The 14,930-nt window shown below is 42.4% G+C and overlaps 1 protein-coding gene across 4 annotated transcripts in view; it reads right to left on the reverse strand.

The window, feature by feature from the left end:
- Window positions 1–14,930, reverse strand: part of DOCK2 (dedicator of cytokinesis 2) — a 405,461-nt gene that overhangs the window by 284,098 nt on the left and 106,433 nt on the right. For all 4 annotated transcript variants that reach the window (XM_021076635.1, XM_021076633.1, XM_021076634.1 and 1 more), the window contains exons 24-25: window positions 11,498–11,568; window positions 9,011–9,117 (exon numbers count right to left, since the gene is read on the reverse strand). In XM_021076635.1, the coding sequence (XP_020932294.1) occupies window positions 9,011–9,117; window positions 11,498–11,568 (178 nt within the window). The remainder of the gene's footprint in view (window positions 1–9,010; window positions 9,118–11,497; window positions 11,569–14,930) is intronic.

The raw sequence follows: 14,930 nt of genomic DNA on the forward strand, positions 1-14,930 counted from the left end.
GAAACTATAAATTAAGGTAGGGCTGGTATAGTTCACATCCATTTTATTGGCAAGAATTTTAAAAATGGGACGGTATCAAGTGTTGAAGAGAATGTGACCCATGGAATCTCTTGTGCATTACTGATGGGACAGTAAATTAGTGCACCCACCTTTGGAAACAGTTTAGCAGTTTCTCCTAAAGTTGAATATTCAGATTCCCCCATGAACAAGCAAATCTACTATTAGTTATATGCCCCAAAGACACTCTTGAATATTGACAAGAGACACAACAACATTCTTAGCAGCAATGACTACAATTTAAAAAAAAGCTGAAACAACCAAGTGCCTAAAATTGAAAGCATGAGTGAATAAACTATGGTTTACTCATACAATAGAATTTTCTACACTTGTCAAAACAATGAACGCCAGCAACCTGTAATATAAATGAATCTTGGCATAACATTAAGTGAAAAAAGTAAGTTCCCCCAAATTACTCACAGTTCAATATCATTTTTATAAAGTTCAAAACCCCAAAACACTACGAATACATATATATGTAGCAAGAGAGAGAGATGCAATGATAACTCCATTAAAAGGAAAGCAGCAAAATGATTAACAAAAGGTTCAAGAATGGGTTATTTTAGGTGGGAAAAGAGACACATGGTTATATGCAGTTGATTGTTAAATTTCTAGTTTTTGTTCTGGGTGGTGAGTGCCAAGGTATTTAATTTATTATTAAAAATAGCAAACTAAATGTTGTTATTAAAAAGAACAAACTAAAAACAAACTATATTATTAAAAATAACCAAGAAAAGGGGGCCCTGTGGGGACCAATGACGGGCTGCAGTATGAATCAAGTACTATGACAACTTCGGTTCTGAACAACTGAGGCCCCATCTTCCCTTTTCCTTTTTTTTTTTAAGGGACATTGGCCACTGATTAATGGTTTATTTTACTAGTCAGGGTCCACAGACTAGTTTCTGAGAGCAGACATCAGTAAGACCCTAAGCAGATTGAGCACATAAAGAAAAAATATACATCTCTTCTCCATAAGGCATTCACTCCATCCACACAGACAGTCACATAAACAGACAATGAAATGCCAAGTAACCTGGTGAGGTCTGCTCTATGCACTGGGGGAGCTGCTGCTCTCTGCCTGCATTGCTCCTCTTCTCCTACTCAGGCTCTGGGAGCCTTGCTTGCAACTAGAGAGGGTTAGTGAGGGGGCCACCTGCCTCAGAATCCTCTTGGAAGGGCTGATACCAGGGACTTCCAGTGGCCAAATTTTTGGATAGGGTCCAGAATTCTGCAATTGCAGCAAACTCCCTAGGTGCACCTGAGCCTTGAGAAATCTCTCTCTCATGGGTTCTACACCTTGTTATAAGTGTTTTGAGAATCCAGGATGATATTTTTTGTTTGTTTGTTTTGGGTTTTTTGTTTTTTGCTTTTTTTTTTTTTTTTTTTTTTTGTCTTTTTTTAGGGCCATACCCACGGCATATGGAGGTTCCCAGGCTAGGAGTCGAATTGGAGCCACCAGCCTAAGTCACAGCCATAGCAGTGCAAGATCCAAACCACATCTGCACCCTATACCACAGCTCACAGCAATGCTGGATCTACTGAGCGAGGCCAGGGATCAAACCTGTGTGCTCATGGATACTAGTCAGATTCATTTCCACTGAGCCACAACGGGAACTCCCAAGATGATATTTTGAATGTACAACTCTGTACCATCACCTGGTCCCCCATTAGTCAGGAACCCTGGCAGCCATTCCATTTTTATAGCCCCAGGAAAGAGCGATGAGAAAGGCTTCCTTAGAACAGAAGCCATGATAGAGCAGAAAGGCGAGAGGCCAACTTTCCCTGGGGTTGAGACCTGAAGCCACAGGACATGTGTGTCCATCCCCTCTTGAGCTAAAGCCCCAAAGAGAGACATTTAAGATGGGTTGTGGGATAAGGCAAAAGCAAAGTCTCTTCCCTTTCCTAATCGGGTCCCTGGGACCTGGTTCCAGACCCCATTTTGGAGAGGGAGGGGGAAATATTTTGAATCAGACTGGTTAAATCGGAAGCCACGAGATAATATGAATTGAAAATTTTAATTTGTCACTGTTCAAAATGAAGTAGAGACTCCAAAAGAGGGTTAGATTAAAAACAAACAGAAACAGGAAGCTTCATTGTCTTTACACATTGAGTGTGGTGCAGAAATTCGCTAACTGGCAGTGGTTTTTATCGTCACTTCCTCCCAGAACCTGGTCTGCAGCAGAGCTGACATGCCTGAGATTTCAAAGGAGGACTCCCTGCACACTTGACATCTGGTGAGGGCCTTAAAGGGATGAACAGGAGTTACTAGTTAGCGTGTCGAGGTGGGGGAAGGGAGTGGGGAGGCAGTAGAAGGTCTTCCGGGCAGTATTCACCAAGAAAAGAATTGTGGAGGGGCATGCACAGGGCCAGGAGAGATGGGGAGCCAGCCGAGAGGCCAGCACATGTCCTGGGAGGAAGAGGACTTGCTCCTTTCCTGCCATTTCCTTCCCAACAGTCTTAGCAGCCAGCCTGATGCAGACAGCCCAAGCCCCGGGCAGCCCGCTTACACAGCTTCCCACGGCAGGAAAGCTGTGCTTTCAAAACCTGCAGTGACACAGCAACCGCTAGCATCAGGAGTCCCATCTCTCAGGCAAAGGTCCCTGTAACAGCTGTCAGAGTTGCCCAGCATTTGGAATAGGGACAGGGAGTGAGGAAGGAAGGAAAAATCTCTCAGGGGGAACAGTAAGGCATTTTTTTTCAAATATGGAGAAGAAAGCCTTTTCAACAAGGAAATAAACATTATTTTCTTTCTTATTCCTCTTAAGAACAAAGCATGGTATAGTGGAAAGAAGATGGGTTTTGTTATTCAATGACTTGTGTTCCAAATCCAGCTCTATCACTGCTACCTGTGAGTAGCAAAGGCAGTTAGCAAAATACTCCTTGTGTTTCCCTTCACTTCTCAGATTCCCTTGCAAGTAGCTTGGGAATATGTGATGGGTTCTGGCCAATGGACTGTGGGTGGACTCTCTGGGTGTCACTTTCAGGCTGAGAGTGGTTGTGCTTCCCTGCTGCTGAGAGGCCATGCTGGCGTGGCTTGACAAAGCACAGAAGGCATACGACCTTCATGACCTTCATCAGACTTTGCACAACAAAGAAAGAAACCTTACATTGTTAAACCATTGATATTTGGAGATTGATTTGATATCCCAGAATCACACAGTCCAATACACTAATAATTCTAGTACATGGTACAACCTTTGTTCTCAATGAGATGAAAGTTCCTTGACTTTCTAGGCCCTGATCTTTCCATATGTAAGATGGGAATAATTATAGCTATGTAATTGGATTTTTCTAAAGATTTAATATCGTTTCTGTCCAATATAGTACGTAATATATGGCTGGCATTTACTAATATGTCTCTATCTTTAAGATGCTGTTGATGTAATTATTATTCTTGTGGTTATTAGCTATACAGTAGATACAATAGATGTCTTTAAATGAGCAGCAACTGTGTTGGCCTCTCAGCTAGTTGTTTTACATGCATTATCCCACTTTTGTAGCTAAAGAAACCAAGCTCAAAGAGGTTACTTGTTCAAAGGAAATGATCAAGCCAGGATCAGAAACAAGGGTTTCCTAAACCAAAAGTTTATATTCTTTCTAATGGCAACTTTCCTACTTACATTTTCTAGATGTGAAAACCTAGAGGCTCCTAGATGTTATACAAGTTCACCCAGCAAAGGAGTAACTGTTACAGTGAGAAGACTTTCTCTGTTGCAGCCCCATGTTGCAATCATGTGATGATTAGCAAAGATAAATCTTCTACAGTACTGGACACTGTTGTCTTCGACCCCTCCCACCACAGAAGCCCAGCTCACTGCGAACTGAGGTCCCAGGAGCTCCAGAGCTGTGGGCACCAGATAAGAAGAGGGGAAAAGAAGGAAACTACACATTTTTTTTTCTTTTTGCACCCGCAGCATATGGAGGCTCCCAGGCTAGGGGTCGAATCAGAACTGCAGCTGCTGGCCTCATCCACAGCAACACCGGTCCAAGCAGTATCTGTGACCTATGCAGCAGCTTGAAGCAATGCCGCATCCTGAACACAATGAGCAAGGTCAGGGATCAAACCTGCATCCTCATGGACACGATGCTGGGTTCTTAAGCCACTGAGCCACAAGCAGGAACTCCAGAAACTACATCTTGATAATAGGAAATTTCCCAAGAAAATTCCACTAGCTGAAAATAAACATTGGAAGAGTTTCCAGATCTCTGTCAGATCTCTCTCTCTCTGTCTGTCTCTGTCTCTCTGTTTGTCTCTGCCCCTCTCCCTCTCTCATTCTCTCTCCCTCTTTGTTTGTTTTGCAAGTTGAGAAAAGTGAGCAATGTGGATCCGCCAGCAGTTTACACTGAACCAGATGGCACATCTGATTAGCATCCGACTAAAAAGACACATTACTTAGAGATTAGGTTCTCACAGAGACAAATCTGTTCCTAAGGCACAGAAGGTTTGGTTTCCTCGCAGACTCCCCTCAGAGCTTTCTCAGGGCAGACCTATTCATCCTTCCTCCCATCCTCGCCACGGGGGAAGTCTGAGCTTGGGGTGGAGAAAACAGGAAATGAGTCTCCAGAGATTCTCCGCTTCTCCTCTTGCTGACCCCTGAAGTCCTACACACCCCTAACTCCCTCAAACCCCAGGCCAGCAAGTCGCAGTGGGTCACTGAGTCTGCGCAACAGCCCAGAGACACTCATTCTGTGGTTATGCCCACTTTACAGACGAGGAAATGGAGACTTAGAAGGATTAAGTAATTTACTCAGGATCACAGGTCAAGTCAAATTTGAGGCTAATGGAGGCAGTTGCCTTCATGAAAGAAGGAAGAACTAAAGAATGTGTGTGTGTATGTTTTTTTTAATTTTCTACATTTTATTATAGTTGATTTACAATGTTCCGTCAACTTCTGCTGTACAGCAAAGTGACCCAGTCATGCATACATATACATTCTTTTTCTCACATTATCCTCCATCATGTTCCATAGCAAGTGACTAGATATAGTTCCCTCTGCTATACAGCAGGACCTCATTGCCTATCCACTCCAAATGCAGTAGTGTGTATCTACTGACCCCAAACTCCTAGTCCATCTCACTCCCTTCCCCTCCCCCCTAGCAACCACAAGTCTGTTCTCCATGTCCATGAGTTTGTTTCTTTTCTGTAGATAGGTTCGTTTGAGCCATATGTTAGATTCTAGATATAAGTGGTATCACATGGTATTTGTCTTTCTCTTTCTGAATTACTTCACTTAGTATGAGAATCTCTAGTTGCATCCATGTTCCTGCAAATGGCATTACTTTGTTCTTTTTATGGTTGAGTAGTATTCCATTATGTATATGAGCCACACCATCTTAATTCATTTATCTGTCAATGGACTTTTAGGTTGTATCCATGTCTTTACTATTGTGAATAGTGCTAGAATGAACATAGGGGTGCATGTATCTTTTTGAATGAAAATTTTGTCTGGATACATCCCTAGGAGTGGGATTGCTGGATCATGTGGTAGTTCTATATTTAGTTTTCTGAGGTATCTCCATTCTGTTTTCCATAGTGCTTATACCAATTTACATTTCCACCAACAGTGTAGAAGGGTTCCCTTTTCTCTAAACCCTCTCCAGCATTTGTTATTTGTAGACTTATTAATGATGGCCATTCTGACCAGTGGGAGGTGATACCTCACTGTAGTTTTGATTTGCTTTTCTCTAATAATTAGTGATGTTGAGCATTTTTTCATGTGCCTCTGGCCATGTGTATGTCTGCTTTGGAGAAATGTCTATTTAGGTCTTCTGCCCATTTTTCAATTGGATTGTTTGGTTTTTTGCTGTTAATCTGTATAAATTGTTTTATACATTTTGGAGATTAAGTCCTTGTCAGTTGCATGGTTTGCCACTATAAAAGAACTCCAAGGAGCAAACCATCACAGAGTGGCTGTCAAGTGTCTCAAACTATGTAACTATGTTGAGGGCTGCAGGAAGGAAAACAATGAGGCACCACAAATGTCTCACCCTGACCCTGACCCTGATCTCTAGGTACACATGTACAAATCCTGTACAAAAACACTCTAGGGAAATGAAATAAAAATTGGAAGAGCCTTTCAAAGCTGGAATAGGAAGCGCATACAGACCAAAGGCCCTGTTGTTTATTAAGACCTGTGTTTTTTGGATCGTGGGGAAAAAACACATAGCTTCCAAAAAACAGGGAAGCTTGGCTTAGGATGATGTGCGACTATCAACTGCGAAGGGGTGCCTTTATTGCAAGGCATCTGAAGGTTAGGAGCGAAGTTGGGAAAATGAAGGGAGCAGCAGAAGTAATAACCATAACATCAGTAATTAACAGGGATCACTTAGTATGGGATAGACTATTGCTTTGATAAGCACTTTAAAGGCACTGTTTGTCTCATCAGCCCACACAACAACCTTCAAAGACAGACATTGCTATTATTTTCTCCATTTTACAGATAAGCTTACTGAGGATCAGAGAGGTTAAATATACTACCCATGGTCGCCCAGCTGATAAGCGGCTGAACCAGGAATCCAACCCAAGAACTAGTGCCCTTAACCAGTAAACCTTCTCCACCTTCTCCCCAGGATCCTACTGAAGACAGGCCAATAGGATAGTCTGCCAACATTTCAGAACGTGCTTAAAAGCCTTCTGGCTCCTCTGCTTGATGTCAGTACAAGTGTTCAAGGCTGTGAGTACAAGCTAATGGCACTGACAATGCTCCAGGCCATTTGCACATCTGGCAGGTAAATGAGCGTGGGCTCAAAGCAAACCACGGCCCTGAGGCCCTGGACACTCCACAGGGAGAACAACAGGAGGGATTTCATTATAGCTCAGCCCTGACCAAGGAATCAAACTCAGCTTACGTCAGGGTACAAAGGAGACCTCGCCCAGGAGCCATAAACACGCAGTAAGTGTACGCGGATGAATTCGGCTGGCGTTCATTTGGAACTTGAGGACTTGAGGAGAGGGCTGAGCTGAAGTTCCCCTTTGGGGTTATTTTGGGAAGAGGGTTCACTTAGCAAATAAACAGAGGGAGAGGAGCTCCTTTTACACTGGGAATGAGAGCACGCTGCTTTCACATGTGAACCAGGGGTGGAGAGACTAATTATACACTGCAGTCTCTTTAAAATGGGTCCTCAAAGCGCTCCCTGTTTGCCTACTTCTAGTCTCTGTACATATGTAAAGGTAAGAATTCTGCATTTCTTTTGTAACTGTGTACAACATGGGGGCTGGCCTAATTAGAGGGTTTTTACTGAATCTGAAACTCAGAGACACAGCGGGACTGGTGAGCAGCAGCTGTCCAGCCTGCCCTGTGATTATGCTCCCCCCTCGGGGGCCGCCATCAGCCCAGGGGATATGACTTCAGTAAAGGAATTACTCCGACTTCCACCAGGTTGGAACTGACACCACATGGCCAATGCAGGACCGTGCCAACACTCCATCTGGCCTCAATGCTCAGCTGAGCCCCTGACGAGAACAGCAGCTCTGCACAGCGAAAGGGAGCCAGGTAGCCCTGCTCTCTGCTGCCTGTGCAGCCAGAGTTGTCCTTGCTACATCCTGAGGATGGGACCCAATTCATCTCTACAGTGACACCACCTGAAAGCCGGGAAGAGACTGCCAGGGCAGGAAGGGGTAGGCATATTTCAAAGCTTTCAGAGTGAGGGCAAATCATTCTGACACGGAAATCAGAACGTGAAAACCGAGGAAGGCTCACTTAAAAAAAAAAAAATACTAATACAAGAATGCAACAAGACTTACCAGGATTAGTTTCTGATCACCTTTCGCAAACCACCTTACACAAACCACTTTGCATATACAAACTCTATTTGCACCGCACTAATGTGTTGTCACACAACTGTCTAAATGGTCAGAAAACTACTGGCATGAATATAAAATCACAAAACACTTTTCTTCCCATGCCCTTCTCCTACCCTTAACTCTAAGGGATGGGGTTCACACAGCAGTTCTGGATGCTCCGTGTTAACCAGGCATTAGGGGAGGGGAAATCTGTACAGAGAAGTGGTTCCTGAATCTTCCTGTGATTACTAAGCAATTTCCATCAATAGTCAAGCTTCACTCTGAACAAATCCTGGTTGAGTGATGACTGATCCTCTGCTTTCTAAGACTTCTGGATTCCAGCACAGTTTGCTTCTTATTGTATCACCAGACACCAGTATGGACAGAGAGAAATTTAAAATTGGAAAGGGCTGGTCTGAAGGTACAGAAAATGAAGCTGATCCTCAAAAGGCATTTTTTTCAACCTCACAGAGAGGAGGGATGTTAGGAAGTGATGACTATTGACATCTGAGTCCTATCTGCTCACAGCTAAAGCTTGTGTGGCCATCTAGCTCACTGGCCTCAAAAATAGGGAACCCCAAGGCTCTTGTCCACAGGGTGCCGGTCCGGACTGGTGGTTACTAGAGATCAGTGCGGATGAGCAGAAGCTCTAACCACAACTGCTGCCCAAATCCACTGTCATTCCCTGCTCTCCAGGAAATGCCATTAAGTGAAGACAGGCAAAGTCTAGGGCACTTGTACAATATGTTGCTATGTCTGTAACAGTAATAATAAAAGCCCAGGGGAAAATACACAGTATGTGTGCATTTGGTTGCTGATACAGTGAATGTCCCTGGAAGCAAACACACCTGAAAACTGGAACCACAGGTTCTTCTGTGATGGGATCAGAAATTTACCTACTTCCTCTCCAGTATAAGCCATGAAGAATAAAAAAATCTCACAGCAAAATGACTCCAAATTTAGCCTCTCATTACACTTTCTTAGGAAAAACAACACAACCTATGTTTTCCTAAAGTGAGTTTAGTTTCTTCTATCTAAGTTGTTAGCTACTTTTCACTTTTCTCCTTTATTCAGGGAGTTGCTGGAGAAGATACCTCTGGTAACTGGGCAGCATGTGAGGAGCACAGGGGGTTTCTGGCGCCCCAACCAGCCAGGATGCTTTGTACTCACCTTGCTTTTTAAAGAGGTTGCTCTGGACTATCTCATTCATGGACTGGACTTTCTGCTTCTGGAGTTTCACAGGGGGGATGCAGGTGTAGAACTCATAGAGGAGTTGGCTAAGGGTAGGGAAAACAGGAGCACAGAGCACCGATTAAGCCAATGTCTGCCCCCGACTGGCATTTACAGTGTGTCCCCAGCCTGCCAGTCCTGCGGAGGCAGAGACAATGTACGTCTTGCTCCCTTGACCCCTCCAGATGCATGGTAAGCCTTCAGTAATTATGAGGCATTGGCGCTGGTTGAATACTAATGGCATTCAATGAGATGTGAAAATCTGAAAATAATGTCAAGAATCCCGACCACTTGTTGCATGTACCAGGCATGTATCTTGCATGTGACATCCATTGTGCCACTTAAACCTCACAACTCTATAAAGTAGATCCAATGCTTTACTAGGTTTTACAAACGGGAAAACTAAGGTTTAAAAAGGTTACCTAGGAGTTCCTGTCTTGGCTCAGGGGTAATGAACCCAACTAGTATCCGTGGAGATGTGGGTCTGATCCCTGGCCTCGATCAGTGGGTCAGGGATCCAGTGTTGCCGTGAGCTGCAGCGCAGGTTGCAGATGCGGTTTGGATCCTGCGTTGCCATGGCTGTGGTGTAAGCCAGCAGCTATAGCTCCAATTCGACTCCTAGCCTGGAAACTTCCATATGCTGCACCTACAGCCCTAAAAAGCAAAAGAAAGAAAGAAAGAAAGAAAGAAAGAAAGAAAGAAAGAAAGAAAGAAAGAAAGAAAGAAGAAGGAAGGAAGGAAGGAAGGAAGGAAGGAAGGAAGGAAGGAAGGAAGGAAGGAAAGAAAGAAAGAAAGAAAGAAAGAAAGAAAGAAAGAAAGAAAGAAAGAAAGAAAGAAAGGGAAAGTTACCTTTCTCAAGGTTATGAAGCTAGGGAGTCAAAGAAATAAGGGGTTAAAACCAGGTTCTAACTTCATTACCACACCATTTTATTCACTCGATGCTTTATGCTTAGTAATGCTTTATGCTAAGTCTTAAGACCAAAAAAGTTCCTTAATTAAAAAAAAAAAAACTATGAAAACTTGTGGGTTAGAACCAGTTTGGGACACAGAAAAAGGAGATTACCCTTTCCAATAGAGCTAAAATAAAAATACCACTGAGACAAAATTATAGACCCTGTCAGATTTACAAAATAAGCTCACTGTGTTGATCTATTCTTTCAAATCCTCATTAGACATCTACTTAATGTGTGACAGGCAATGTGCAGAGCAGTGGGGCCACAATGGGGACAGACTTGGTCCCAATAGGAAGGAACTTACATGCTAATGGAGGTTAGCATACAGCACAAAAGCAAACAAGTCAATACAAAGCCACAGACACACTGAAGGGAAAAAACAGGGAGTTGCGTAGGAGAGTAATTGTGCAGGGGTTGGGGGAGGAACTTAATTTATTTACAATATTTAGAGGTGGCTTCTCAGAGAAGATACCATTTAGGTTGAGACCAGAAGAATGAGAAAAAACCAGAAGACATCTTTATATTAACAGTGGAAAAACTGATGAGAGCTGAATAAAATTGGAATACACTGAATAGAATTGTACCAATTTTTTGGGTTTGTTTTTTTTTATGGCTACACCCACAGCACATGGAAGTTCCCAGGTCAGGGATTGAATCCTATGTAACAACACTGGATCCTTTAACCCACTGTGCTGGTGGGGATCAAACCTGAGCCACCGCAGCAAGCCAAGGTGCTGCAGTTGGATTCTTAACCCACTGTGCCTCAGCAGGAACTCCAAACTGTACCAATGTTATTTTCTCTGTTTTGATAACTATACTATAGCTATCGAAAATGTGAACACTAAAGGGAGCTGGGTGAAAAGTACATGGGAACCCTCTATGTACTATCTATGCAACCCTTTTCTAAAGCTAAAAGCATTTGAATATAAAAATCTTCTATATGTTATCGTGGAACTAAAGTGAATTTAGGAAAAAGAAGCAAAGGCATATCTAGCTGATGCTGCTACTCTAAGAGCATAAGCCCATTAAGACAATGCTTTCCTCTCATAAGGGAAGGGGGTGAAGAAGGAGAAAGCGAAGAGAGCTCATCTCCATCATCCTATTAAGTGTCCATGGGATGTTCTCCACTTGTAACTACAGGGCTTACTGGCAAAGACTGAAACCCCAAAACCGTTAAGCCTGGAGGAAATGAAGACATTTACACCAAACATCAGTTTTTAACCTACATGTTTGTGTTCTGTATCATTAGTATCTTCAAAGAAGGATGTTTACATTATAGTTGGTTTTCACCAAATCTGACACAACCAAAAGGAATGTAAAAATCCCACAGCGAAGGCCTTCTAGGAAGCTCCCACCATGTGTCTCTCTGTCCCCATGCGGAGTGCCCGTCTGGAGCTCCCCACCAGAGCCCGCCTCTCCCTCCAAATCCCTAACTTGACAACAGAGCCCAGGAAAGCACAGCTCCAGCTCTCACCTGAGTAACTTCGCATCAAAGACGGTTTCCACGTCATGGAGGACAGACGGGATGTACTTCAAAGCTGCCACCTAGGCAGAAAGGGAAACAAACATGAGCCACGCCCATGGCCAACAGCTCTGCCTGGTGGTGAGGAGAGTCTGCAACAGGACACAGACCAGGGAGCTTGAGCCTGCATCCCGGTGCTGCTACACTGATTCAAGACTCTGCAGGCAGCTTGAAACATCAGCCTGTACTTCTTACAAAAGTTTCTTCTATCTTCAAAGGGGCAGGAGTGTACAGTAGAACAATCACAGCATTTGAGGAAATACGGACTGAGAGTCAAATCCTGGTTCTCCTCCTTAGTAACCATGTTTGGCCAAACTTTGGTTACTTACCAACTTTGGACAAAAGACTTAACGTCCCTCGTGTCTGAATTTCCTTATCTATAAAACAGAGGAAATAATGCCTATGGTGTCAGATTGCAAAGGTTAAAGATAATAGAAATGCGGCATCCACCAGAGAGCCAGGCATATTTTGAGTGCACAATAAAGGATAACTTCTGGAGTTCCCATTGTGGCTCAGCGGTTTAAAACCCAATTAGTATCCATGAGGAAGCAGGTTTGACCCTGGCCTTGCTCAGTGGGTCTAAGGAACCTAACCCTAACCCAACCTTAACCCTAAGTCACAGATGCTGCTCAGATCCCACACTGCTATGGCTGTGGCTTAGATCTTCAGCTGCAGCTCCAATTCAACCCCTAGCCCAGGAACTTCCATGTGCTGCAGGTGCGGTCATTAAAAATAAATAAATAAATAAATAAATAAATAAATAAATAAATAAAGGGCAACTTCCATCATTATTAGAAGATAGTGTGCTTGAAATGTTTTTTTGGTGGCAAGGACAGGCTGGACTGAGTTATTTTATTTTCTCTCCCTGGCCAATTTGTGAATGATTGTGGGCAGGTTTTGGTCCACTATCTTGGTTAAGAAAACTGGGCACTGTGGTAGATTATTTATTTCCTCTGCAAGGTAACACAGAGGAAATTTGTGTTCTATTTGCTGAACAGCAAAGTAGACTAATTTCCACAGAAAGAGTTATTAAGTCACATGGTTGGAAAATGATGTGTAAAAATCTGGTAGTTTTTTTTTTTTTTTTTTTTTTTTTTTTTTGCTTTTTAGGGATACACCTGCAACATATGGGAAGGTTCCCGGGTTAGGGGTCTAACTGGAGCTACAGCTGCTGACCAGAGCCACAGCCATAGCAATGCCAGATCTGAGCCACATCTGCGACCTACAACACAGCTCATGGCAACACCAGATCTTTAACCCACTGAGCGAGGCCAGGGATCGAACCCACAACCTCATAATTCTTAGTTGGATTTGTTTCCATTGTGCCACAATGGGAACTCCAGATGTATCTATTTTATATTTTCTGTATTTCCTTTTTATTTTTTCTGTATATTCTAAGTGTTCTATCGTTAACAAGTACCACCTTTTTTACAATCAGACCAACATTAAAATAGTGAAAAATTTTTTCTAAAAGAAAATCATATCCCTAGCCATATACAGTTGAGTTTCTGAGTTTACATAATGATTATGACTATTCTCTGAGAATGTTCAGTGGGGCAGACCCCATGCTGAACACCATCGTTAGATTACCTTATTAAACCTTATTTCACGAATTTCCATCATGGAGCAGTGGAACTGAATCCAACTAGTAACCATGAGGATACAGGTTCGATCCCTGGCCTCACTCAGTGGGTTAAGGATCCGACGTTGTGGTGTTCTGTGGTGTAGGTTGCAGATGTGGCTCTGATCCCGTGTTGCTGTGGCTGTGGGTAGGCTAGCAGCTGTAGCTCCAATTTGACCCCTAGCCTGGGAACCTGCATATGTAGCAGGTGCGGCCCTAAAAAGCAAAAACAAAACAAAATAAAACTTATTTCAGCCTATAAAGGACATACTACCTTCATAGATAAGGAACCTCTAGGGCATCAAGATTCAGTAACTAGCCTAGCTATTGAATAGTTAGCAATGGGAGAGCCAGAATTCAAACTCAGACAGGCTGCTGACTGCTTACAGAGCCACTCCTTGTAACCCTCAAGCTGCACACCCACCTCACCCAAATAGCAACACTCTTTCTCTCTGCCTTCATCTTTTTTGTATTTTTTATGATTTTTACAAGTTAGTAACGTATGTTTAATGTAAAAAAAAATCTTCCATACTATAAAGTTCAGGATGAAAATTGTCCCTGAAGTCCCACATCTCTGTCTCAGCCCTAATCTCTACTCCTCAGAAGGGCTCACTGTGTATGTGCACGTGTATGTGTGTGTGAGCTATGCAGTTCTGTACCTTGCTTTTTGCAGCTGACCACACACCACTGGTATTTTTGCACCTCATTTCATAGAGTGCACTCTTCATCTCTAACCACTGCACAGCAATGCCCGCAAGTCCTCCTTACCGATGGACACCATGCTATCTTCACTTTATTTTAAAATAGGTGGTAAGAAAATACTGAACATAAGCGTTTGTATATTTGTGAGAATCTCATAGGATGAACAGGCTACTCGAAGTGCATCAAAATGTATATACACATATACAAAATATATATATATATATATATATAACATAGAAAGAGATTATCATATTACCTTATGAAGAAGCAGTAATTAATTTCCTTTGACTCTTTTCCCTATAACTGCTGGTATATATAATTTGCAACTGTAACCTGCAACTTTTTGGTTGCTAGAGCAGGTGGGTACATTTCCATATTTATTAAACAACCACATTTACTATCTTGCTTGTTTATATTCTTTTACCATTTTTCTTTCCAGGGATTTCTTTTCTTATTGTGTGGAATTATTTATAATAATTAATATTAACTCTTTCATAGTTAACACATTTTGTAAGAATTCTCTTGCTTGTCCTATAGTTTGACTGTTGCTTGTCTTTATATTGTTTATCATATCTTTCATTGCACAGAAGGATTTTAATTTGTATGTTGTCAGATGTGTCAGATTTTTTCTTTATAGTTACTGGATTTTATGTCTAGAGATTTATTCTTTATTCTTTCAAATCAAGACGACAAGAGATAACAAGATTCCAAAGCCGATGTTTCTAAAACTAGGCTCTACTGAGACATGCTTGTCCCATGGGATGGTGTTAGGTATTCCAGGTTGAGGAGGAGGATTTTCAATCAAATAATTTGAGGAAAGTTTGATTTAAGCAAAAACAAACCAGTAAGGTGAGGGGTTTGGGGTGGTTTTTTTTTGTAGAAATTTTCAAAATTTTAATATACTGAGATGTATTATGACATTCCCCCGGATAGTTATAATACAAAGTGCATCCCAACCTAGTTGGTCAGGCAATCTGTATCAGGAAACATTAAGGTTTAGCAAAAGCATATGCCTGCAGGGATGGGCAGGCAGCAGAGAAGAAGTGAAAAGAGAAGAGCATA

Source organism: Sus scrofa, chromosome 16 (genome assembly GCF_000003025.6).
Source record: "Sus scrofa isolate TJ Tabasco breed Duroc chromosome 16, Sscrofa11.1, whole genome shotgun sequence".
NCBI lineage: Eukaryota > Metazoa > Chordata > Mammalia > Artiodactyla > Suidae > Sus > Sus scrofa.